At 51.6% G+C, this 25579-nt stretch overlaps 1 protein-coding gene across 1 annotated transcript in view; it reads left to right on the top strand.

Annotated features, from left to right (window-relative positions):
- Positions 1–24906, top strand: part of PRDM15 (PR/SET domain 15) — an 80862-nt gene extending 55956 nt beyond the window's left edge. Inside the window, 11 exon segments of the mRNA XM_054542567.2 lie at positions 365–496; positions 1766–1900; positions 2583–2746; positions 3611–3690; positions 4085–4204; positions 8124–8255; positions 11738–11821; positions 12244–12419; positions 18492–18572; positions 20188–20397; positions 21389–24906. Coding sequence (XP_054398542.2) covers positions 365–496; positions 1766–1900; positions 2583–2746; positions 3611–3690; positions 4085–4204; positions 8124–8255; positions 11738–11821; positions 12244–12419; positions 18492–18572; positions 20188–20397; positions 21389–21868 — 1794 coding nt within the window. The 3' untranslated portion in view covers positions 21869–24906.
- The last annotated feature ends 673 nt before the right edge of the window (positions 24907–25579 follow it).

Below are 25579 nucleotides of genomic sequence, written 5' to 3'. Positions count from 1 at the left end.
ATCTCCTTTCAGAAAATTGCAGGTACTTCTGTGATTTGCTGGTTCGTTGGTAGTCCATCCTAGGGAAATATTTAAATGAGCTAAAAAAATGGAGCTGAACTAACATTTATAATAAAGACTAGGAAATGGTCAATTTTCTATTGTAACGTAAGCACCTGTTTACACAATTCAGCAAGTAACCCTTATTCTGGCGTCAGTGATTATTTGTATCTCTCACACACTGAGGAACTGTTGAGATGCACGGCCTGGAGCACAGTGCTGTGTTTCTGTCCCGGGTTGTGGTTTTCCCGGAGGAGCCTGATGGAGGGGCTCCTTCCCATCACGAGACGCCGCAGCCCCTCACCATGCGGCTCCTCTGCCACAGGTGTTCTCCTGCCGGAGCAATATGAACAAGCACCTGCTCACCCACGGCGACAAGAAGTACACCTGTGAGATCTGCGGGCGCAAGTTCTTCCGTGTGGATGTGCTCAGGGACCACATCCACGTCCACTTCAAGGTGTCGATCGCGTGCTGCCCTCACCCAGGCATGCTCATGGCAGGCCCCCAGGCCAGCATCTGTCACAGTCAGCCATAGCAGAGTTCTGCAGGCGGGGCAGCTTCTGGGTAGACATGTGCTGCTCACGGTTCTAGAGGCTGGACCTCAAAGCCCCCATAGATTCGGTGTCTGGCGAGGCTCACTTCCTGGTTCGTAGATGGTGCCTCACTGTGTCCTCACATGGTAGAAGGGTAGGGATCTCTTCTATAAGGGCCCAAATCCCATTCTTTTTTTTTTTTTTTTTTTTTTTTGAGACGGAGTCTCATTCTATCGCCCAGGCCGGAGTACAATGGCAAGATCTTACTGCATCCTCCACCTCCTGGGTTCAAGTGATTCTCCTGCCCAGCCTCCCGAGTAGCTGGGACTACAAGCATCCGCCATAATGCCCAGCTAATGTTTGTATTTTTGGTAGAGACAGGGTGTCACCATGTTGGCCAGGCTGGTCTTGAACTCCTGACCTCAAGTGATCCGCCTGCCTCAGCCTCCCAAAGTGCTGCGATTACAGGCATGAGCCACCATGCCCCACCCCAAATCCCAATCTTGAGGGTTCCAGCCTCATGACCTAATGCCCTCCCAGAGACCCTGCTTCCTGGTACCATTTCCTGTTGGGTTAGGATTCAACATGGGAATTTGGGAGGGTTCAAGTATTCAGACCACAGCAGCATCCTCAAATAGTTGACAACTGGTCACATTTCATCTCTCCAAAATGAACTCTGTGGCTGCATTGGCCTCACCTCCTGTGGCCCAACTGCCAGGCTTGAAGTACTGCTCCCCTGCCGTGGCTGCTTCCCAGCCCGGTCCTGGCATTTGTGTCCCTCCCCACCTTTGAGGAAAGAGAGGAACGGACTAGAAGCCCTGGGAGCAGGGAGGACTCAGGGTGTGATAAAGGGTGAGAGAAGCGCTGATCAAGAACTGAAGAAGTAACAGGTGGTATGGGAGACCCACTCCAGGGACTTCCCAGCAGTGCCTGGCCCTGGGATCTTGCTGGGCGTGTGTGAGAGGAAGCCACGGGCGGCGTGGAGAGCGAGGGCGGCTTTGGCGTTTAGGTGGGGACCCCTGGGGACAAGCTGGGATGGGCAGGGGCACAAGTGTAGCTCGTTAGGGCGTCACGGGCATCAGAGAGGCATTTCTTCTGCATCTGGGGAAATGATTGGTCATCCCTGTGGTGTAGATAACTGAGTGAAGTGTCTGCTGCACCGTTAGAAACCGGAAGTGGTGGCTGTTTTCCAGGACATCGCGTTGATGGATGACCACCAGAGGGAAGAGTTTATTGGCAAGATAGGGATCTCCTCGGAAGAAAACGACGACAATTCTGACGAGAGCGCAGACTCGGAGCCTCACAAGTACAGCTGCAAGCGGTGCCAGGTATGGCGGGTCTGCCCCGCCGTGCCTGGGTTGTCTGGAAAGGAAGGTGGTCGTTTCAAGGCTGTGGGCCCCACACAGCAGGCACCTTCATGCATCTCAGAAGCAGCCCTCCCTCCCCAAAGGCTCAGGCCAGTGGTCCTACTGCAGACTGGGTGCCTGTCCATCACCTGTGCCTGGGAAGGCCAGCCCGTGTCACCTCAGTGCTCAGGGATGGTCTATGTGGGTCTCACAGGTGCCCTCCAGGAACTTGCCTTGTGACACGGTTCAGGAATACACATGAAGTGTGGGGGTCGGCCTCCTAGAAGGTGGCTGTGCTGGCTGCAGGCTGGGGCGCCTCTCCCCTCTCCCTCTCCCTCTCCCTCTCCCCTCCCCCTCCCCTCCCCCTCCTCCTCCCTGCTCAGGCCTGAAGCCCTCACGAGGCCTCCCCTGTGCATGGAAGGGGCTTGCCAAAAAGGAGGGTGGTTTGTTTCCAAGGAGACCCATGCTCTTGAGTTTTGGGCATGAGGCCTTATGGCTTCGGAAAAGTTCCCCATCAAGCCTCTGAGAGTCCCTTCCGCCATGGTATGAGTCATGGGCTCTCAGGGCATGTCGGGTGCCCTGGTTTGTGGACACGACCTCATTAGCTAAGAGGGCCAGGGACCTCATGCGGGTGTCAGCAGTGCCCTGTCCGCCTGGCCCGCAGCTCACCTTCGGCCGGGGGAAGGAGTACCTGAAGCACATCATGGAGGTGCACAAGGAGAAGGGCTATGGCTGCAGCATCTGCAACCGGCGCTTCGCACTGAAGGCCACCTACCATGCCCACATGGTCATCCACCGTGAAAACCTGCCGGACCCCAACGTGCAGAAGTGAGGCCTGGTCAGGGGCTCCCGGGTTGTGTCAGGAGGGAGGGGATATGCTTCCTTGCAAAGAGACACTTGCTTTAAGGAGCCATTTGTAGCTTCGAACAAGTGATGTCCTTTGGGTCCCAGGGCCAGGGCTGGGGGGGGGGCAGCAGGGCTGGGGTTTATCCTGTGCTTCCGCATAGTCTCCTGGCACCAGCTGGCCATGTTACAGGAAAATAGCGGGGTTCCTGCCCTGCCTACAGAATGCCCCAAAAGGCTTTTTCCTGCAACAATCAGGTTTCATTAATGCCAGGCCACATCTGACATACAGCCCATAACCCATGCGGTCTGCTGAGTGAGTGACTAAACAGTCCCGTCCAGGGGTGCTAACGAAGAACCACAGCCGGCACAGCCTAAACAACAGACGTTTACCATCTTCAGTCCTGGAGGCGGGAGCTCAGGGGTCACGGTGGCGGCAGGGCTGCCTCCTCTGACACTCCTCTCCTTAGCCCGTAAATGCCGTCTTCTCCCTGTGTCCTCATAGGGCCGTTCCACTGTGCGTGTCTGTGCCCAATCTCATCTTCTTATAAGGACACTGGTCAGATTGGTCAGGGACCACCCTGATGGCCTCGTTTCCATGTAATCACCTCTGCAAAGACCCCATCTCCAAACATAGTCATATTCTGAAGTGCTGGGGTTAAGACTTCAATGTAGGAATTTGGGGGGTTACGATTCAGCCCGTGGCAGAGGCTCAAATATTTGCTGCTTTTATCATCCCCGTGGCACCTTGTTGCCTCACCTTTGCAGATGAAGGTGCTGGGGAAAGTGCCCTCGCTGCCGTGGAGCCCCGAGGCTGTGCGGCCATCCTGAGCTTGTCTCTGGTTTCAGGTACATCCACCCCTGCGAGATCTGCGGGCGGATCTTCAACAGCATAGGGAACCTGGAGCGCCACAAGCTCATCCACACAGGTGCGTGTCTGTCAGGATGTGGGGTCCCGGCCCTCGCTGGAGGGGGCTGGCAGGGAGGGATGCCGGGGGGTCTCCACGTATTCTATACACACAGCCGTCGCATCTTGCCTCCCCCGTGCCTTCCACTGTTTCTCCAGCTTTTCCCGTCCTTATCAGCCCTGCCACTCACAGCCCAGCGCCCCCAGCCCCCTCACCCCTCCAGGTCCTCAGGGATCTACTGGAGTCACAGGATCCCCGGGAGGGCTCTGTGGAGGCCGCTGAAGAGGCGACCCCACCCCTGTTACTGTGCTTCCAGCTGCTGGTGGGGCTGGGCCCCTCTCCTTGGTGCATCCTTTTTGCAGCCACTGCAGGTCGGAGCTGCTTGGCTCTGAGCTGCGGATGCCTGTGTTCTCAGGTGTGAAGAGCCACGCCTGCGAGCAGTGTGGGAAGTCCTTTGCCAGGAAGGACATGCTGAAGGAGCACATGCGTGTGCACGACAACGTCCGCGAGTACCTGTGTGCCGAGTGTGGGAAAGGTGGGTGCGGGCGCCGGGGACACGGGCCGAGTGTGGGAAAGGTGGTTGCGGGTGCTGGGGACACGGGCCGAGTGTGGGAAAGGTGGGTGCGGGCGCGGGGGACACGGGCCGAGTGTGGGAAAGGTGGATGCGGGCGCGGGGGACACGGGCCGAGTGTGGGAAAGGTGGGTGCGGGCGCCGGGGACACAGGCCGTGTGTGGGAAAGGTGGGTGCGGGCGCCGGGGACACGGGCCGAGTGTGGGAAAGGTGGGTGCGGGCGCCGGGGACACGGGCCGAGTGTGGGAAAGGTGGGTGCAGGCGCCGGGGCCATGAGCCAGGCCACCCGGCTGCTGGGTGCTGGAAGGGGACATGAGCGAGAACTGGGAGTGTGGGGAAGGTGGGTGTGAGGGCCTGGGCCACAGGCCGAGTGTGGGAAAGGTGGGTGCGGGCGCCGGGGCCACGGGCCAGGCTGCCCAGCTGCAGGGCTCTGGAAGGGGACGTGACCGAGAACTGGCACATGGACCATAGTGCGAGAGGCATTGCCAGAGTGTGGCCCTGGAAGCCCATAGGCTTCAGTTGCTTACTTAAAAGGAAAGAAGGACATGAGGTAGGATTTAAATCAGGAATCTGCAAGAAAAATCAAGTAGTCCAGAAAGCAGAAAGATGTGATAAATTTAAAGGCACAAACAAATCGTTTTAAAAGTAGGAAAATAATGCAAGATCTAATTGTTTAAAGTATAGAATGATTCCCAAAGCCACCATGGGGTCCGACAGTAGATGCAAAACCTTCAGCGTATTCACTACGCAGACTAGAATCGGCTGCGTGGTGAGAGAGGAATTCACCACGGCCGAGGAATCTTCATTGTAACGGCAGAACATTCATTAATAACAAACCTATTAATAAAATGTCTCAAATTAGTAAGCAAAATAAAAAGATAATTCCAGTACATGTCAGAATTTTTACCCATCCCTGTTTTTTTTTAAAAAACAACTTCCTAAAAGTTTTGGAGCGGCAGGTCTGTCTTGGGCTGTTTCAGGCGACGCTGCTCATGCTGTCACGGTGACAGTGTGATGGAAACACAGGAGCTCCATGAACTGCACTCGCCGGGTGACCCCTATGAGCACCCGTAGAATAACGCTGCGTGTCAAAGCCTTAAAGAACTGCCTGCAGAAAAGGCCAGAAGGGGGGTCTTTCCTTTCCCCACTTCCTGGCCCTCTATTCCTCACCTCAGAGGCCAGCACAGGCTCTTGCCTCTCCTCCAGGGTACCTGTGCGCACGGACGGCACATGGGTGGTTATTAAAAAACGGCGCATGCACCTCGCCAAGACATATTTTTTAAACAATACAAACGGGTCTGGAAGGTGGCGTAGTTCCTCTCCCCTCAAACCCCAGCCAGTCCTCGCAGAGCCACTGCAGTGGTTTCTCTGAACGGAATGTCAGTAGCAGTGTCTGCCTGCCTTAGCGGGACAGGTGGTTTCTCTCAACAGAATGTCGGTAGCAGTGTCTGCCTGCCTTAGCGGGCAGGCTGGGTTTGCTCTTTGTCCGCGTCTGCCTTAAGCTCCCAGCCCCTTTCACCACCTGCTCCTCCCCTTTCCTCCCCAATGCCCCCAAGAAGTAAAATGTTTAAGACAGCGTGGTGGGCCTGGCTGGAGGGGTCCTGAGTAGCGTGTAGAGACAGGAGGGGCAGGGGTAGGGGCTTATTCAGGGCCGGGCCTCTTAGGCAGGTAGAGAGGAGCCACACCTGGGTCCCCTGCGAGTCCCCAAATGCCACCAGATGCCCTGGGAGTCGAGGGGTGTGGGATAAAGCCACATTTTATAATGTTGTAGACATTTTAGTGTTTGAAATGTATTAATTATTTAGTTGCATGGTTTTTTAAAATGAATTCTGAATAGTTAAATGCTGGCATTAATACATTAGTTGCCAGATTTATTTTACAGAATACCAAATTTCAGTATTGTCATCTTGCTGTCATGTAACAATTGCTAGTACATACCGGCACATGCTTGTGCTCATTTGTTTTTTTGATACTTTGCTATTTTTTTTACTTGAAAATACATCTTGGAGATCTTTTTATATCAGAACACGTAAATGTTGCCTGATTTTATTTTTCAAACCCTTGGTACTATTCCGTCATGTGGATTCATATAACCAGACCCTTTATTTTATAAAGTTTCTGGTTGTTTTGTTACAGTCATTTATTATTACAGTGTTGCAAGAAACACTGTTGCATATTATTACTTTACATTTTTTTCCAGAAATTCTAGCCCTGACCAGGGACTTAGTCAGTGTCGGGGACCAAGTGGGAGGCTGTTAGTCGTGAGAGCCTGTCACCAGCAGTGGGGGCGGGGGCCCAGCCAGTAGGTTTTCTGTGTGTGTGGAGGAAAACGTCTTGTTCAGAATCACATCATGGGCCTTGAACTACTCAGGAATGATCTGCAAGAACTTAGTGTGGCCAGTGGGAATATGACACCAGGTGTTGAAAGCTATAAAAAAGGCATCCCCTGTTCAGGATTAGAAATTATAAGTATTTAAAAAACATCAGTTTTCCCCTTGGTAATTTGTAAATGGATTGAATCACAATCCCAGTAGAGCAAGCTTTAAAATTTCCTCTGTGTGGCAGTCATGTTTATTTTGAAACTGTTGGCAGATTTTCTTTGTTAAATGGAAGAAAAAACATTACTGTCACCAACGCTGGCTGTGGTGGGGAGGTCAGAATGTGGAGATGCCACCTCTTCTGTATTTTCTGGTTTTTCTGTGACTGTGCATTAATTTTGAAATTTGGAATATGTTCATTTTAGAAGCAGGAAGAGGGAAGTGCGGGGGTCTGGGCGTGTCAGCAATGACCGGCGCTCTTTTTTTTTTTTTTAATCAAAAAGATTTGAAAGTAACTTTTTCAGGTGAAATCACTCTTCGGTCATTGGTAATAGGCCTGCAGGTGCCGTCCCCATTCGAGGCCAGGAGCCCTGCAGCTGTGTGTGCTGGCGGCGGGCTTCATCACGGGGCCTTTGCTCCCCCTGCTGGCCCAGCCGCGCAGTTTTCTCGTAGCCAGGGAGGTCTTCTGGCCCGGCCTTTAGAATTCTGGCAGGAGCTGGTGTACGGTCACCCCTGCATCTGGTGAGGGTGGAATCGGAGGGGAACCATTGACCAGCTTACGACAAAGCTGTGTTCAGGCTCAGTAGTTCTTCCCCAAATGTGGAGGGAACACGGTGGCCTGGGAGTGCAGGCTGCCCACCGCCCTGGCCAGGCACAGTGAAGGCTCCTCTTCGGGGGTGGGGAGGCTGCCTCTGGGCTGGGTCGCCCTGTGCCCTGGTGCGTGTCAGCCTCCCGGTCAGGTGTACCAAGCCGCACATGCCTGTGCCCCCTGCGGAGGGCCTTGTACAGTGCTGTCCCTGCCAGCGCACCACACCCTCTGACTCAGCCCCTATGCCAGGGCCACCCTCTCTCCACTGGCTGTGTGAGTGAGGCTTTGGAGTATTTCAGCTTCTTAAGATTGGCTTCTTAAATTAAAGGTAGATTGAAAGCCACTCTTGAAACCATCTCGTGTCCGAATCCCAATCACCACTCACATTGTCAAGGTTGAAGGGAACCCTTAGTCATGCTTGTATTAATCTATCTCTCACCGAATTCTCCCACTGGGTTGCTGTGGGCACGCAGGGAAGTTTACCCACTGCCCCAGCGTTGCTCGCGTGGTCAGGGCTTGGCCAGGCCCTGGCAAGAGTGAGTGCACCTGATGTTGCAGTCAGTCTCTCCCGGCCTCTGGGTCCAGTCACTTCCCAGGTCTCACCACTGGTGGACTGACCGGGATCCTCGGGGGCCGGCCCACACCCTCACCAGTACCACATGGGCCGCTGCCTGTGCCTGCCCCAGGGTCTCAGGCACGGTCCCCCTGGTGGGCTGCGTGGGGGTGTGACTGCCTCTGACTCGCTGTGTCCTCAAAGGCATGAAGACCAAGCACGCGCTGCGCCACCACATGAAGCTGCACAAGGGCATCAAGGAGTACGAGTGCAAGGAGTGCCACCGCAGGTTCGCGCAGAAGGTCAACATGCTCAAGCACTGCAAGCGGCACACGGGTGAGTCCGATGCCCGGGCCGCGCCAGCCACGGCACTCACTGCGTAGGGAAGCCACGTGGGCTGTGGGAGAAGAGAGAACTGCCTCGAGACCATTCCTCTTTGTGACTCCCAGTGAGTGCTGGGTTCCCCAAGAGAGCTTCCTGGGGCCGTGGTGAGCAGCTGTGTATCTCAAAAGGTCCCCCTCCCACAGGGGCCTTGTCACCGCAGTGCATGCTGCACAGCTCACCTCAGGCATTGGGAGACTGGTCAGTCTTTAAATATTCCTCCCATTCAGCTGTTTCCCCCTCAGGAATGTGCACAAGAAATAGCGACCAGACAAGGGCCAGGGATGTGCATGCAAGGTTGCTTGTCATCTTTTGTGTTAGGGAAGGCGCTGGAAGGTCAGACGTGGCCTCGGTAGGGCAATGGCTAAGCCATGGTGCATCCAGAAAAGAGCAAGGTGTCCGCTCGGATGATGTGTGTACTACGCTGATGTGCACAGAAAGGAGTCGGTGATGCGACAGGTCAAAGAGCAGCCTGCGCAATCACTAACACAAGGCATTCTTATAAAACACTAGAGCATCCTGCGCAATGCTAATACAAGGCCATTCTCATAAAATGCTTCTGTATGGGCGAGTGTGTGTGTGCTTGTGGAGAGAAAATTGAGACATCAGAATTGAGAGGAGGCTGTCCCTGAGTGGTGGAGTTGTGTCTCAGTGTGAAGTTCCCTGGCGTGAGCCTGTTCAGTGCTCCCCGGGGGCCCCTCAACTGCATGTTGGGTCCTGCCATCATCTGGCCCGCCTCACCTGCCTGCCTTCCTCCCCTGCTCCCCAGGGGGGCGCGCGTTGCCACACGGGTCTGCTTTGGGTTGGCCGGGCATGCCGGCCTCCTCTGCCCCTGGACTTCTGGAAGTGTACTGTCCCATCTCTCCTGGGGAATCTCTATCCAGTATATGCTTTACCTTTTTTGGGATACTCTTGCTCCCCAGGACTGGACCGCATGCCCTCATCTGGGTTCTCAGAACACCCCACACTCTGCCTGCCGCCCACCAGCTCACTGGGCTGTGGTGGCCTCTGTCCCATGCTCCACAGTGAGCCCTCAGGACTGAGTTAAGTGTGCCTTTAAAAATTACTTGTCTTGTTCCCATTTTGAGGGGAAACTTTAGTTTAAAGGACATTCATAGGGTCCACCTCCCCATCAGTTTTTGGGGTGAAACAGACAGTAGACTCCATTCTTGCTTGCCCTATTTAGGCAAGCAGGGCCATTGCCCCTGATCCCCCAGAGCCCTTCAGACGTGAGCTGATGTGAGCACTTGCACCAGGAGGAAGCTGGTCCACCTTTGGCCTCCTCCCTGTCTCCCTCTGTGTGGACCACATACGTAATTAAGTGCCACACGTTTCCCTTCGCTCCGGGGAGCACAGTTCCTGTGCTGCCTGGTGGGGCGCTGACAGCTGTCAGAGCAAGGTGTCTGGGCTGGTGAAACAAACACACTCCCAAGTTCTCCCCCATAGTGGCCGTTCCCTAGGGCAGTGGCTGTTCCCCAGGGCAGTGGCTGTTCCCAGGGCGGTGGCCGTTCCTCAGGGCAGTGGCCCACAGCTTGTCTTGTTTCTCCAAGCATTTTGGGGTGTCTTTTTGGGGTCCTTTAGCTTCTGAGGAATGTCCTCTAAACTTTCCTCACGTAGCCGTCTGTAGGGGATGCTCGCTCTTGGATGTCCTGAATCATCTGAGAGGCTTTGTCTAAAGACCAGGCTTGGGTTTTCTTTCCCAGACGCTCTCAGTCAGAGTCGCTAAGGGCTGGCCTTTTCATCTTCACCCTCTCAAGTTCCACAGACTGTCCTGGGAGATTCAGCCTCCTCATCCATAAAATAACAGATTTTAACAGGATTATCTGTACGCCTCTCCCCCGGGCTCTAATTAAACCTGTTTCCACCACAAGGCCACCTGCCGTGCACCTCCTGACCCTGGGACTGTCACGATGATGGCTATGCTGGTTCTTTTTCCCTAGTAATCAGGGAACTGGTTGTTTTGTTCATTCACTTTGTGGAAATTTGTTGAGCCACACACTCACTTACAATTTGTGTTTTTCTGTCTATGAGTTTGATGTCAATCAAAAGTGTCCTTAAAACAAGCAACAAAACAGTGACACTTCCTGGTCTTGTCCCTGGACCTGGGGAGGGACCCTCCCTACTCTGGGAGGCTCTAGGGGGTTAAGGCCCCTCCCTTGGGTCTTAGAATCCCTGGGCACGAGTGGCCGTGCGGGAGGAATTGCCACTTCTGGTGTTGGTCTATTAAAGCATCCGCTTCTGGCTCCCGTGAGGCCAATCCATGAGCCAGGACTGACTGAGTACTTATCAAATATTTTAAAAAGTCAAGGCCGGGCACGGTGGCTCACGCTTGTAATCCCAGCACTTTGGGAGGCCGAGGCGAGGCGGGCGGATCACGAGGTCAGGAGATCGAGACCACGGTGAAACCCTGTCTCTACTAAAAATACAAAAAATTAGCTGGGTGTGGTGGTGGGCGCCTGTAGTCCCAGCTACTCAGAGAGGGTGAGGCAGGAGAATGGTGTGAACCTGGGAGGCGGAGCTTGCAGTGAGCCGAGATCACGCCACTGCACTCCAACCTGGGCAACAGAGTGAGACACTGTCTCAAAAAGAAAAAAAAAAAAAGTCAAGTAAGCTCTAATTTGCCTTTTTGTTGTTGTTAGAGATGGGGTCTCTCTGTTGCTCATGCTGGAGCGCAGCGATGTGTGATCACAGCTCACCGCAGCCTTGAAGTCCTGGGCTCAAGTGATCCTCTCACCTCAGCTTCTCGAATAGCTGGGACTACAGGCACACACCATCATGCCCAGCTCATTATTTTATTTTATTTTTGTAGAGACGGGGTCTCACCAATGTTGCCCAGGCTGGTCTTGAACTCCTGGACTCGAGCGATCTTCCTTCGGCCTCCCAAAGTGCTGGGATCACAGGCATGAGCCACCGTGCCTGGCATCAGCTCTCATTTGAATTAGTCAAGTTTTGAAGAATCACACTCATTTTGTCCGAGCTCGGCAGTTCTGTTGTCTCTTACGCTTGGCTTGTCTGTGTCCTCTTTGCCATTGGTCCTGATTTCAGTTACTGTTTCCTCTCTCATTGTAATATCACATATGCTGCCTAAGAGCTTCCTGGACTAAGGGGAGGTATGGATACATTAATGCTTTAAAGAAATTCCCATCGTTTTTCTGCTTGTCCACGTGTGGGTTCCACTTTCTGTCTGTGTTTTCAGACAGCCCTTCCCGCATCTCATGTTTTTTTAATATGAAATGTCACCACGGAAGCAGAAACTTTCCAAGCCACACTTTGCTGGCTGAGGCTGGGCATGAGCGTTCACTGCCTGCCGTCTTCTTGCAACTTACCTTCTCCTGAAGGCCCTGCAGTGCCTGGAACGTGTCAGGGAGAAGACACGCCCTGATGTGAGCTTACGACACTCATTAAACATAGGAAGTTATGTGCGCCTTTCTCTGCAGGGATTAAAGATTTCATGTGTGAATTGTGTGGGAAGACATTCAGCGAGAGGAACACAATGGAGACCCACAAGCTCATCCACACAGGTGAGCGGCACAGCCTGAAGGAGCCTTCGGGGCCACACGCGGCAGGCTGCCGGGGCTGTCTGAGCGCCTGCGGGGTGAAAACGACGATTCTGTTATCTAGACGGTTCCAGCACATTTAGTGGTGTCTTGGCTTCATGGTGGCCCCTTGGCCTCTAAAGGCCAACCCGCCACAGCTTTCAAGTATCCCTTCTTGAATTTTCTCATATTGGTTCAGTGATGCAGCTGCCGCCACAGTGCTCCCCAAGAGACAGAGGCTCTGTGCTCCTGTGTGCTCGGGGACCAGCACCGGCCCTCTCAGGGCGGGCAGGGCGTGACAGGCTTCTTGCCTCGTCCAGCAGGCCAGGGTCATTGGAATGGCTGCACTAGTGACCTGCGTGTCTCTTCCTTTCCACGCGCATATGTGTCTGCGTGTGTGTGAAAAGTGGGCAAGCAGTGGACGTGCTCCGTGTGCGACAAGAAGTACGTGACCGAGTACATGCTGCAGAAGCACGTTCAGCTCACACACGACAAGGTGGAGGCGCAGAGCTGCCAGCTGTGCGGGACGAAGGTGTCCACCAGGGCCTCCATGAGCCGACACATGCGGCGCAAGCACCCCGAGGTAAGCTGGTGGCTGTGCCCCCTCCGTGCCCTGCCAGCGGGCCATGCGCTGGACACCCCTATGCTGGCACATGGCCCACCTCCCTCTGCAGACCCCAAGCACTGGAGGCAGGCCCTGAGTCTTAGGTGCGTCTGTGACTGGCACTGCCTGCCACACAGGAGGCGCTGAGTGAGTGGCTGGGAGAGGTTAGGAGAGCCTCAGGCGGACCTTTGCTAAGGTTATAAATTACGTCCTCCCTGAAATTATGGCAAGATGGAAGCACAGCCCTGCCACTCCCCCCATTCTTCCCACTCACGGAACTAATGTGCAAAATGGGGGCTCCACGTGGTGTTGGGGCCGAGTAAAGTATGACACTGAGGATGTGGAGGGGGAAATTGTACAGACGCAGGTAGAGCCCAACTGCTCTGAAAGCCTGCTCCACAGGAAGGGCCAGGATGTTCCGTAATTAAATGTGCTTTAAGAAGGAGCACCCTGAAAGGCAAAACCAGAGGAAAACTTGGTTGTCAGGTCATGGAAAGGAGTAGACTCTCTAAGTGTAAAAGCAGCAAAAGGAGTTGTGAACACAGGTTTGACTCCATAAGCACTCAGAACAAATACAGGCCAAAGGAAAAATGAAAACTCGGCCGGGCACGGTGGCTCATGCTTGTAATCCTGGTACTTTGGGAGGCAGAGGCGAGTGGATCACGAGGTTAAGAGTTTGAGACCAGCCTGGCCAACATGGTGAAACCCCGTCTCTACTAAAAATATAAAAATTAGCTGGGCATTGTGGCAGGCACCCTGTAGCTCCAGCTACTTGGGAGGCTGAGGCAGCAGGATCACTTGAACCCAGGAGGCGGAGGTTGCAGTGAGCCGAGATTGCGCCACTGCAGTCCAGCCTGGGCGACAGAGCGAGACTCCATCTAAAAAAAAAAAGAAAAAATCTGCATAAGCCGTGACTGTGTTAGACAGATAGAGCCTGTTAACATTAGTGATGACAAGCACTCACTGAGAAACATGCGAAGCGCACTCAGGGTGTACAGGGAGAGGGAGCTCATGCAGGAAGAACAGCCGTGGTGAAAAACACACGGAAAGGCGTTCAGCTGACCGCGCATCCCAGAAACGCAAATGGTAGCGGCGGAGGACGGCATCCTTTGCCTGTTGAGGGGGCAGGGGGTTTCAGATTCAGAGTGACCACACTGGCCGGCTGGCACGCGTTGCCGCTCTCACCGTGGGATGTTTTTCTTGAAGGCAGCATCACAATATCTCTCGAGTGTTTAATAAATGATTATTCCAACCCCTCGATACCCTGCAATAGGAACATGATTCAATTAGTGATAGTTTAGCAGTGTGTTTGCCTGCACACACATGCGTACACGGATCTGAAATAAAATTGTGAAATGCTCATTACATACGTGAAAGAGCAGTATATGTTGTGCACATATATAATGTGTGTATATACAATACACGTCACACACATTGTGTGTATATATAATACTCACTTATATAAATGAGGTAGGTAAAGAAGGTAGCAAAACATCCCACAGTGATTTTTCCCACGTTCTTGAAGTTATGGGTAATTTCTTGTCTTCACATTTTTCTCCATTTTCCAATGTCCTGTAATGAAAGTGACTTCCTTTTGGAATTGGGAAAGCACCGTCTGCCTCAGGTGTCAGTCTGGTGGCTCCCTAGTTTGGGGGTGACCCGGGACATCGCTGTGTTCCTGTTCCTCTGCAGCCCGATCAGCCTCCCAGGGAGATGCAGGGACTCAACCTGCTCTCTGGTCCAGGAAGCCAGGGGACCGTGGCTGCATACTCTGCCCTGTGCCCCGCTCAGCGGGGGTGCCCTGCTCAGCGGGGAGCTTGGATCCCCCTAACTGAGCTCCATTGCTTCCCTTTTCATGTGGTGGCCAGCTGGTGTTTTTACCTAGAAAACAGTCAGGGGAGTAGGAACCCGAAGCACCAGGACCACCTTGGCGCCCCAGGGGCAGGGCAGGCCCTGCAGCCCACCCAGCAGCCCGTGAGCAAGGCTGGCGTTTGAGCGGTTCCGCTCCATGACGTGTGGGTTTCTAGACTTCAGTGTATTGATAAAGACTGTGCACATCACTTTTGCACACCGGGGTTTCGATGTGCATAGCTGGGTGGAGAGGCCTTCCTGATAAAGACATCTCCCACAAACCCTGTCAGGCAGAGTCCTCTCACCAGGATTAAACCACTTCCTAAGGTGGCCCGACTGCAAGTTCACCTTCTGTGCTCTGCTCCTTCAGCTGGGCTGTGTGTTGCCCATCCCTTCAAGCCCAACCCAGACAGAACCAAGTGACTCAAGAGGAAAGCCTTCCAGACCCAGGGAAGGTGGTGCGGGGGGATTTTGTCCGTCTTTGTTCTTGAACCAATTTGTTTCTCCAGCCTTTTATCCTGTGCTCTCTTTGTGTCATTCCTTTTGATCATCTCACAGTTGTTTCCCTCTACATTAACTCAAACAAATGCCTACCAGTGATGTGATGGGCCGGCCAGCCAGGGTCCATCCCTGCCCTCCTGGACTTTATGGTCTGGGTAGGAGACAGAAAGAAAAATAAGAAGTAGACAGAGAGGCAAAGTGATTACAAACTAGAATAAAGGATATGGAAGAGACAACCCTAGACAGCAGTGTGAGGGGAAGGAAGGGGACTCGGATCAGCTTTGCGTAGCTGTGTATGTACCGCAGTGAGGCCTGGCTGTCTGAGAGTGGGATAACGGTCCCCCTGAGCCTGTCCCCGTTGGTGATGCCACAGATTCAGGAGGAAGAAGGTGTTTGTTGGAGTCAGACTAACTTAACTAGTTAAGTTAAACTAGTTATAGTTTAACTGTTGGACTAGTTAAACAGGCATAAACTACTTACAGAGATTCAGAATCTTTTAGGATTGATACTATTTTGTGACTCCAAGCTATGGTTTTTCTCTTTACTTTGAATGAATGTTACATTAAAAACAAAACACAGAAGCAATTTTCACTTTTTTCTTACCTCCTAAGAAGAGTGAAGCTAATGCTTCTATGGTGGTTCTTTGGTGGCATTAGCTTTCAGACTGTGTGACTAGGATACTGATGGTATTGATGTGATGGTGGTGGAGGTAGTGGTGGAGATGGTGGTAAAGGTGATGGTGGTGATGGGGGACCTGGTGATGGTGGTGTTGGTGATGGTGGAGGCGGTGATGGTGGTGATGGTGGTGTTGGTGGTGAAGGTGGTGGTGGTGATGGTGGTGATGGTGATGGTGGAGGCGGTGGTGATGGTGGTGGTGATGGTGGTGGTGGTGATGGTGTTTGTGGTGGTGGTATTGGTGGTGGTGGTGGAGATGGTGGTGTTGGTGGTGGTGGTGGTGATGGTGGTGATGGTGGTGGTGGTGATGGTATTGGTGGTGGTGGTGGTGATGGTGATGGTGGTGGTGGTGGTGGTGGTGGTGATGGTGATAGTGGTGATAGGGATGGTAGTGGTGGTGATGCCACATGGTGGTAGTGGTACTGATGGTGATGGTGGTGGTAGTGGTGATGGTAGTGACAGTGTTGATGGTGATGAGGGTAATGATAGTGATGAGGGGGTGGTGATGGTGTTGGTAATGGTGATGGAGGTGGTTGTGTTGGTGGTGATGGTGGTGGTGGTAGTAGCGATGGTGGTGGTGGTGGTGGTGATGGTGGTGATGGTGGTGGTGGTGGTAGTGATGGTGGTGGAGATGGTGGTGTTGGTGGTGGTGGTGGAGATGGTGGTGTTGGTGGTGGTGGTGGTGGTGGTGGTGTTGGTGGTGATGGTGGTGATGGTGGTGGTGGTGATGGTGGTGGAGATGATGGTGGTGGTGGTGGTGGTGATGGTGGTGATGGTGGTGGTGGTGGAGATGGTGATGGTGGTGATGGTGGTGGTGGTGATGGTGGTGATGGTGGTGGTGGTGGTGGTGGTGGTGGTGGTGATGGTGGTGGTGGTGGTGGTGGTGGTGGTGGTGATGGTGGTGGTGGTGGAGATGGTGATGGTGGTGATGGTGGTGGTGGTGATGGTGGTGATGGTGGTGGTGGTGGTGGTGGTGATGGTGGTGATGGTGGTGGTGGTGGTGGTGGTGGTGTTGGTGGTGGTGGTGGAGATGGTGGTGTTGGTGGTGATGGTGGTGGTGGTGGTGGTGGTGATGGTGGTGGAGATGATGATGGTGGTGGTGGTGGTGGAGATGGTGATGGTGGTGATGGTGGTGGTGGTGATGGTGGTGATGGTGGTGGTGGTGGTAGTGATGGTGGTGGAGGTGGTGGTGGTGGTGGAGATGGTGATGGTGATAGTGGTGATAAGGATGGTAGTGGTGATGCCACATGGTGATAGTGGTACTGATGATGATGGTGGTGGTAGTGGTGATGGTGGTGACAGTGTTGGTGATGAGGGTAATGATAGTGATGGAGGGGGTCGTGATGGTGTTGGTAATGGTGATGGAGGTGGTTGTGTTGGTGGTGGTGGTGTTGGTAGTGGTGATGGTGTTGGTCATGGTGATGGAGGTGGTTGTGTTGGTGGTGATGGTGTTGGTAATGGTGATGGAGGTGGTTGTGTTGGTGGTGATGGTGTTGGTAATGGTGATGGAGGTGGTTGTGTTGGTGGTGGTGGTGTTGGTAGTGGTGATGGTGTTGGTCATGGTGATGGAGGTGGTTGTGTTGGTGGTGATGGTGTTGGTAATGGTGATGGAGGTGGTTGTGTTGGTGGTGGTGGTGTTGGTAGTGGTGATGGTGTTGGTCATGGTGATGGAGGTGGTTGTGTTGGTGATGGTGTTGGTAGTGGTGATGGAGGTGGTTGTGTTGGTGATGATGGTGTTGGTCATGGTGATGGAGGTGGTTGTGTTGGTGATGGTGTTGGTAGTGGTGATGGAGGTGGTTGTGTTGGTGATGATGGTGTTGGTCATGGTGATGGAGGTGGTTGTGTTGTGGTGGTGTTGGTGTTGATGGTGATGATACTGATGATAGAGGTGGTAATGATGATGGTGGTGGTGGTGCTTATGGTGGTGATGGTGGTGACGGTAGAGAGTGCGTCCACAGCAGTCTGGTTGCTTTTGCTCAGGGTCCTTTGTGAGTGTCACAGTATAGATCTGTGCTCAGTGTCAATGAGAGTTACACTGGAGTCTTCAAAGCCATTGCAGGATTTATGTTAACTTAAAACACTTACAGGCCAGCCTTTGTTTGCCATCTTTTCCAGGAAGGGGCCCAGACCTAGTCATAGAATGTAAATTTAATGATGCACTTCTTTGCTTTTTTAAATGAGTTACATTCACAAAGCATAGTCTGCTTTTTCATTTTAACTTCCTTTAGTTGATCAGAAATTTAAAGATGTTTTCAAAGCTGTTTGGGTGAAGCACCCTTACAGGAAGACTCTTGCTAATTTTGTTTTTTAGCCCCTCCCCTTTATCATGTTCAGCTGTCTCTGTACTCGTTTTCCGTTGTCTTTCTTATGATCTAATTAGGTCATCACAGGGACAAACGCAACTGCTGTAAGCAGGGTGTGGGCGGTGAAGGTCACTCACTTTTGGGCAGGACGCACTGAGCTGGTGGGAGGGGCCCTGTGGACACTTGGGGCGTGCTGAGGACCCCGTTCAGTGTGGCCATTGGAGGGAAGGTAGGGGCAGGGCGTCACTTCATCACAAAACCAACAAATGAAAGCACTTGTATATGGATTCAACTGAAAAGTACGATGTGTAAGGCACAAATGTCTCATTTTTGGTGATTGCTCATAAAACAAGTTTATTCTACTGTATCTTACCTTGCTGTGGTCTCCCTTGGAAATAACAGAAACGCCACTGAAACCTCACCCCTTTGGTGGGGGGCCAAAAAGGGAGGACACAGTCTCCCCGCTGGGGGAGTGGACGTGAGATGATACAGGGGCAAGAGCATTGCGGGAGCATGAAATAAAGGGTGAGAATAAGCCCTGGGCTTCTGGACACAGAGTTTCAAAGTCAGAGCTGAACAGAGGAGACTGGGAAGTGCGGGGGATGCCTGGGAGGGAAGGGCAGGAGTGGTGGGAGGTGGTCCCGAGGCGTATGTGGCTTCTGGGTTCCCACCTGCATTAGCAGCACCCTGACCCCCAGCTCACGCCCTGTGCTCCTCATAGGTGCTCGCGGTGAGGATCGATGACCTGGACCACCTCCCGGAGGCCACAACCATCGACGCCTCCTCCATCGGCATCGTCCAGGTGAGCAGCACAGGGTCCCAGGGGCTCAGAAACTCTGGGGTAAGTGGACACCTGCAGAGGGGACCAGAGGGGCTTGGACAGGCCAGGAGGGAGCGGCTCTGGGCAAGCCTGTGACCAGGTGACTGTGTTTTCTTGGCTTCTCTTCCCCTCAGAACCTCTTAGATCATCTCCTCGTTTCTGTAGTTTCTACGACCTCAGTTTGTTGAATACTGGTGTATCTCACTTTGGAAAACAGATGTTTTCCAGAAAAAAATAGAAATTAGAACAATTGGCTGGGCGTGGTGGCTCACGCCTGTAATCCCAGCAATTTGGGAGGCCAAGGCAGGTGGATCACTTGAGGTCAGGAGTTCAAGACCAGCCTGGCCAACATGGCAAAACCCTATCTCTACTAAAAGTACAAAAATTAGCCAAATGTGGTAGCGCACGCCTGTAATCCCAGCTACTCAGGAGGCTGAGGCAGGAGAATTGCTTGAACCCAGGGGCAGAGGTTGCAATGAGCCAAGATTGTGCCACTGCACTCCAGCCCAGGCGACAGAGCGAGACTCTGTCTCAAAAAAAAAAAAAATAAATAAATTAGAACAATCATTAAATTGTTCTAAGCAAAATAAGTTTAAACATACCAATTAGATGAACTTAGTTTTTAAAGAAATTTTTAGTTAATACTAAATTTTTAGTTAGCAAAAAATTTTTTTATTTCAAAGAGACTGTGTCATGCTCTCTGTGATCTAAGATCACATGTATGCCTCTTGTTCTGAAACAGCGCTTTAGAGTGCAGTCTTCATGAAGGGCACTGGGTCCGGCTGAGTGACGTACAGCAGCTCCAGCTCCAGCCCCAGAACCCACAGGCCATTTCTACCCTTGGCAAGTCACAGGCATGGGCGGAGGGGTCGTCCCACCATGACAGCAGTGTAGGCCCACACTGGGTCTTTCTGCCACTGGGTTAGGATCAGGTCATGTGGAATGGCACAGGAAGCCCGAGAGGAGTGGCAGGTGACCACTCACCAGTCACCACTGCCCCGCGGCCTCTGTGAGCCTGAGCGAGCCTGGTGTGGAGCCAGCCCGGTTCAGAGGATGTGGTCACAGCCCGGCAGTGCCCTGGACACTTGCAGGGAAGCGTGCGGGGAGGGGACCCACTGGGATTATCACTGCAGCTGGGCCCTCGTTTCCTGTCCCTTGCAGTTTTTGTGGTCAAATCTATTTTAATTCAAAATTGTTTTTTATAGTGGATTTGTTTCAGCCTTGGGGAAGAGAGAGCCCTGATTTGAAAGCATTTTCAGCCTTGCTCTAGGAGCTCACCCGGGCAGAAACATTTCCCTTTACCCAGTGGCTTAAAAAGTTAGTTTCTAAGAAGTGTTTACATTTTAGCATAAAATACAACTTTTAAAAATATGACTTGTATGTATTTTTTTTTTTTAATCTGCAACTAAAGGAACTTGCCCCGATCCTTAGAAATAGAAAACCCAGCTGTGGTCACTCTGTTTCTTGTGGCAGCTCGGTGGCCCACAAGCGTCCCCACTGTTTCGAGAGTGTGTCCAGGGCAGTGCTGGGGCTGCCCTGGCCGCTGCATGACGTGACCGACTAACCTGGTTCTTGGCTGAAACTGATTTTCCTGCAGCCTGAGCTGACTCTGGAGCAGGAGGATTTGGCCGAAGGGAAGCACGGGAAAGCTGCCAAGCGAAGTCACAAGAGAAAGCAGAAGCCAGAAGAGGAGGCGGGCGCTCCGGTGCCTGAGGACGCCACCTTCAGCGAATACTCAGAGAAAGAGACGGAGTTCACAGGCAGCGTAGGCGACGAGACCAATTCCGCAGTACAGAGCATTCAGCAGGTCAGTTTGCTGCTTTATGTTCTGATTAGGTGCCGGTCACTTTCCCTAAGCATGAGAGCCTTACGTGTGTGTGACTGCATCTCTTTTTACTACACACAGCGTACACGTGGACTTCATGTGGTTGAAGGCAGCAGACATACTCTGTTTTTCACTTAAGCATGTTTCATGTAAGCATTTCTGTGTTCTGACCTACAAATCATGCTTGTCATTGTTAGTAGCAACATACATTCTAGCATGTTGAAGAGAGATATCCCTGCCCTGGTGGGAATTAGGTAGGCTGTTTACAGTTTGGGGAGGTCACAGGTGGCCTACCCAAGTGCCCTTATGATGAAAGCTCAGCCCTGTGCATTTGCTGACTAGCTGGAGAGCAAGGATCCCTCAGTCTGGAAGGTGAAGACGATCCCACAATCCCACTTTCTCGAGTGGAACCTTCTGTCTTGCTCAGCCTTTGTCACTTTGCTTTTGAAGCCTCTGAGTATTTGATCAGTCTGTGTGTAATACTGCACTTCTCTCTCTTGTTTTGGGGGATGGTAATCTTGATTGCAAAAGTTCCTCATTTCTTTGGCCTTTCATCCCTTTCCATGAAAGAAAATGCTTTCTCCTATTAGCGATTGGTACTGCAGATACCTTTATTGCTCTTTGTAGCTTTGTGGTGCGATTTTCATTCACCAACAGCAGGGCACTGCAGAGGAATGAATAGAAAAGGAAGCATCTGTTTTCCGTCTTTTTCGTGCTTACTTTTTTCAACTTTTTTCTAGCCAGTGAAATTAATTTGTTTCTTAGTTCCTTCTCATTGCCTTCATGATTGTGTCTGTTTCTTGTTTTTGTTTCTCGCTGGAATTTTTCCAGAACAAAATTAACTCGGTTTCCTCTTTCACCAAAGAATGTCGTGCTTCTTTGGTGTGGTAACACAGAGCGCATCCTGGGGAGGTCCTTGCGTTCCCCATTTTGCAAAAATGAACTGATTTTTTGTTGTGTGTGAATCTTCCAGGTAGTGGTGACCCTGGGTGACCCAAATGTGACCACACCATCGAGCTCAGTCGGCTTGACCAACATCACCGTGACCCCCATCACCACTGCAGCTGCGACTCAGTTTACCAATCTCCAGCCGGTGGCCGTGGGGCACCTTACCACCCCTGAACGCCAGTTACAGCTGGACAACTCAATCCTGACCGTGACCTTTGATACCGTCAGCGGCTCTGCCATGTTGCACAACCGCCAAAATGACGTCCAGATCCACCCCCAGCCGGAAGCCTCGAACCCACAGTCTGTGGCCCACTTCATCAATCTGACGACCCTGGTCAACTCCATCACACCCCTGGGGAGCCAGCTTAGTGACCAGCACCCGCTCACATGGCGGGCAGTACCCCAGACTGACGTCTTGCCACCCCCGCAGCCGCAGGCACCCCCACAGCAGGCAGCCCAGCCCCAGGTGCAGGCGGAGCAGCAGCAGCAGATGTACAGCTACTGAGCTGCGTTCCGGGAGACTCGGGGCAAGAACTGCAGAGGGATGTTTGGGATTTGTTTAGATTTGTTTGCTGGATACCAAACAAACAAAAAGTCATACATTGCAATGTAAGGTTGACTTAGCTTTGCAGAGTATCTCCAGATCCCCCGCCAGCAACCATTACGGTCTGTCAGCTTAACTCTAGAAGCGACCTCTGGCAGGCCAGAGTTTTAAACTGGATGGGGTTCCACACTATGCCTTACCAAGGCAGTAAGTCCTGGGCCGGGGCCATGTCTGCCTCCCCTTACAGAACCAGTGTTTGCCTGACACAGGGTTCGGGAAAATGAAGCAGAGAGAGAAGCAGGATCATAAGAGGCAGCAGATAAGTTATTAGGAACACAAATGGTTCATTTTCTTTTTTCTTTTGGAGCTTGGTTCCTATGAGAACACAGACAGTGTTCACAGGTGGCAGCAGGCAGCAGGGAACATTTTCTCCTCACTTCTGGATTTTTTTGCAAGCGAGCAGATAGAAGTTAAAGTAACGTTTATTCTCTTTGAACTAGGAGTTGAGTCGGTTCTTATACAACTATGGGCTGAAACCATACGTGAGGCGTGCTGAGCCGCCCGCACATGATCCTGCAGCCTTCGAGCTCGTCAAGGTCATCACGTACAAGGGGTCACGTGAGGTCACTGACTCCAGCTCAAAAGGCATCTTAGTAATATCCGTGAATCGATTTCCAATAGAGTTTTTTTCCTTTTTTTTTTTTTTTAACTTTATTTCAAACATACATTATGTGTTCAAGACTGTTATGGCCAATATGGTATTTCAGTTTTATGTTAACATGATAAAGTCATGTGCACTGTAGGACCATTGGTCCCTGTCCACCCTTCACAGCTGCCCAGATGCAGAGGGTCGCGCGGCTGTGTGTGAGGAGTGAGCCTCCCTGCTTCCCCCAGCGGCTCCTCCGGGTTGTCTCAGGATTCTCTGCAATCCAAATGTACCATTCTGGCTGAAGCCCAGCCGGAATCCCCTGAGTGGAAGAAACGGGGGAAAATTCATATTTTCCTTCTGTTTAAACTTCAATTCCAAAGGTTGATGTATTTCATGACCAGTTTTCTATAAAAATATTGAATGAGTTTGGCTCTTTACAGTGGAAAAGTGTAGGTATTCATGAAACACAGAAAATGCTATTTCCTGCCAGGTGGTAGTGAAAGCAGAGAGGTTAGTTCACTAATAGAAGCATTAATTGCCCCTAAAACTGAATGTGCGGTGAACAGCCAGGTCTGTGTGTGCAGGGACATGTGCTGTCGTGTCTGTGTACCAGTTTCGGGGGCAGGGGCCAGGGTTGGGGGAAGCACCCAGCCCTCCTGCTGCCCACCACAAGAAACCCTGAGAGGTGTGGGGAGAAGTTTGCTCTTAACTTTCCTGGTACTCTGTTTGTGGCCACAGTGAGAGGACAAACCTGCCTTAAGGTGTCCTGCTTTGCCAGTTATCCCAGATCCTGCACTCACTGGGAGTCCATCTTGAGGAAACACTGGCATGGCTGAGTAATTGATCAGGAGCAGTCCTGATGTTGCCAGCAGAACAAAGGATGGTTGTGTTTTTCAAAACGCAACTTTCTCAGCACTTCACTCCACTCCAAACAGCAGACTTTTGAGGACAGGGCTGGAATTTGTTTTGTGCAATATATGCCTTCGTGAACTAAGGAACTAAGGAAAGTTCATCCCCAGGCAGCATGCAGGAGGGTCTGAGGGGCTCACCTCCTCACCTCACCCACCATCACTCGCACCTAGCTCTCACCTCTCAGTTGAATGAATAGTGGGAGATCATTTGACTTTTAATTTATGAGAATTATTTTATGTTATTTATGTATATAATTAACTGTTTTATACATAGTAGTCTCATCAAATGAACTCGGGCTTGGGGTGACATTGTCTGCATTCTCCAGATACAAGTGCTCCAGGCATCCATGGAATCAGAAGGAGACCAGGGCTCCTAAGGTATATTTTTAAAAATCAATATCTATTTCTTTTTGCCTTTGCAGAATCTAAAGGGCAAATGACCTCGCAGAGACTCCCAACGGGCCTTGGGCTCATGACGAAACACCCACTAGCATTGATCTTTTATTCCTCTTCCCTATAAAATAAAGGCCTTGGAAATCACAATTTTATTTTTTTAAAGAAGTTGTTTTAGTGCCTAGAGTAAGACCGCATCAAATGTTGTTAAAGAACCTAATTTAGATTGTGTGGTATATACCACTGTTTATCTCAATACACAGACACCTTTTACTTCTTGTTGTAAGTGAGAACTCTAAAGAAAAATCAAACTCCCAAGTTTTCTGTAAACATATGTGGTCTTAATAGGGTCACTGTCTGAGGCAAAGTAGGTTGTCTTAAAGCAATTGCTACAAATTTGCATGAAAGAAACTAGATAGCAAAATACAACAACCATGTACCACCCAGCCAGAAGAGTCCTCATCTGTACGCGGTTCTGCATACTGATCATCATGACAGGAAGTATTTCATTTTTTAACTGATCCAAGGTGCACAGATGTATTCATAAAGGAAGACATAGATCCGCCGTTGTGGCCACTAGGCTCTGTGGACCCATCTCAGTGGAGAATTTGTTTTGGACCCGTAGCTCCGTGCAGCTGTGGACTCGAGTGCCATCCACTGGTGTGAGTCTTGCGGGGAGGCCACAGGTACAGCTGTTCCCCGTGAATCCTGGTCTCTGGGTTGAGAAGGGGCTCGGGCCTCTGGAATGCTCTAGCGTGTGACGTGTTCTCAGGAAAACGTTCTGTGTCAAGTGCCGCCTCGCTGTGTCCGGCATGGGACTGTGCTGGAGGGTCCGGCGTGGAAGGCAGACCTCCTGTACCTCTATCGTTCCCATTTGTGGCATCCAAAGGCGGAAGGCTCATGGCTTCCCCGCTAGAGGCGGCATCTTGGGCTTTCCCATTGGATTTTGAAAGGCATTAAGACTGTTTGGAGAGATGTTGGCTGTATTTCGTGTCACATCAGTTTGTATGATGATGAATAAAAGGTGCTGTGACCCGTGTTTTCAATTGCTGGCCTTCTGCTCCCACTGCCTGTTAGGGAAGATGGTGCAGTTCATATACTTTGAGAACGCTCATGATTCCTGCTGTCAGCCACATCTTGATTCCTCTCCGGTCCAGAACTCATAAAATGTTTGGATTATTTGAAATGTTCCCTGAGATATTGAGGTATCAGAAGCTTTCACAGGGATTGCCAAAAAAAAAAAAAAAAGCAACCAAGAGGGTGCATGTAGCATTTTTTGTAAAGCTTAGATCGAGAGAGAACAGGCACCAAAAAGATCAATAGCTAGAGAGAGGCGAATACTTCAGCAGGCGTTTCTTTGGGCAGATGGTCTGGAATGACCCCTTATCTTATTGATCTTTTGATCAAATATTAAATGATGTATTCTAATTTGCTAGGTTTTTTTTTTTTTTTTTTTTTTTTTGACACAGTGTCTCACTCTGTCACCCAGGCTGGAGTGCAGTGGTGAGATCTCGGCTCACTGCAGCCTCCGCCTCCCAGGTTCCCGTGATTCTGCTGCCTCAGCCTCCCAAGTAGCTGAGATTACAGGTGCCTACCACCACGCCTGGCTAATTTTTGTATTTTTAGTAGAGACAGGGTTTCACCATGTTGGCCAGGCTGGTCTCGAACTCCTGGCCTCAAACGATCCACCATCTCAGCCTCCCAAAGTGATGGGATTAC

The sequence above is a fragment of the Pongo abelii genome, chromosome 22 (genome assembly GCF_028885655.2).
Source record: "Pongo abelii isolate AG06213 chromosome 22, NHGRI_mPonAbe1-v2.0_pri, whole genome shotgun sequence".
NCBI classification, from domain to species: domain Eukaryota; kingdom Metazoa; phylum Chordata; class Mammalia; order Primates; family Hominidae; genus Pongo; species Pongo abelii.
The sequence above is the reverse complement of the archived record's forward strand: the minus strand, read 5'-3'. Positions and strand labels throughout refer to the sequence as shown.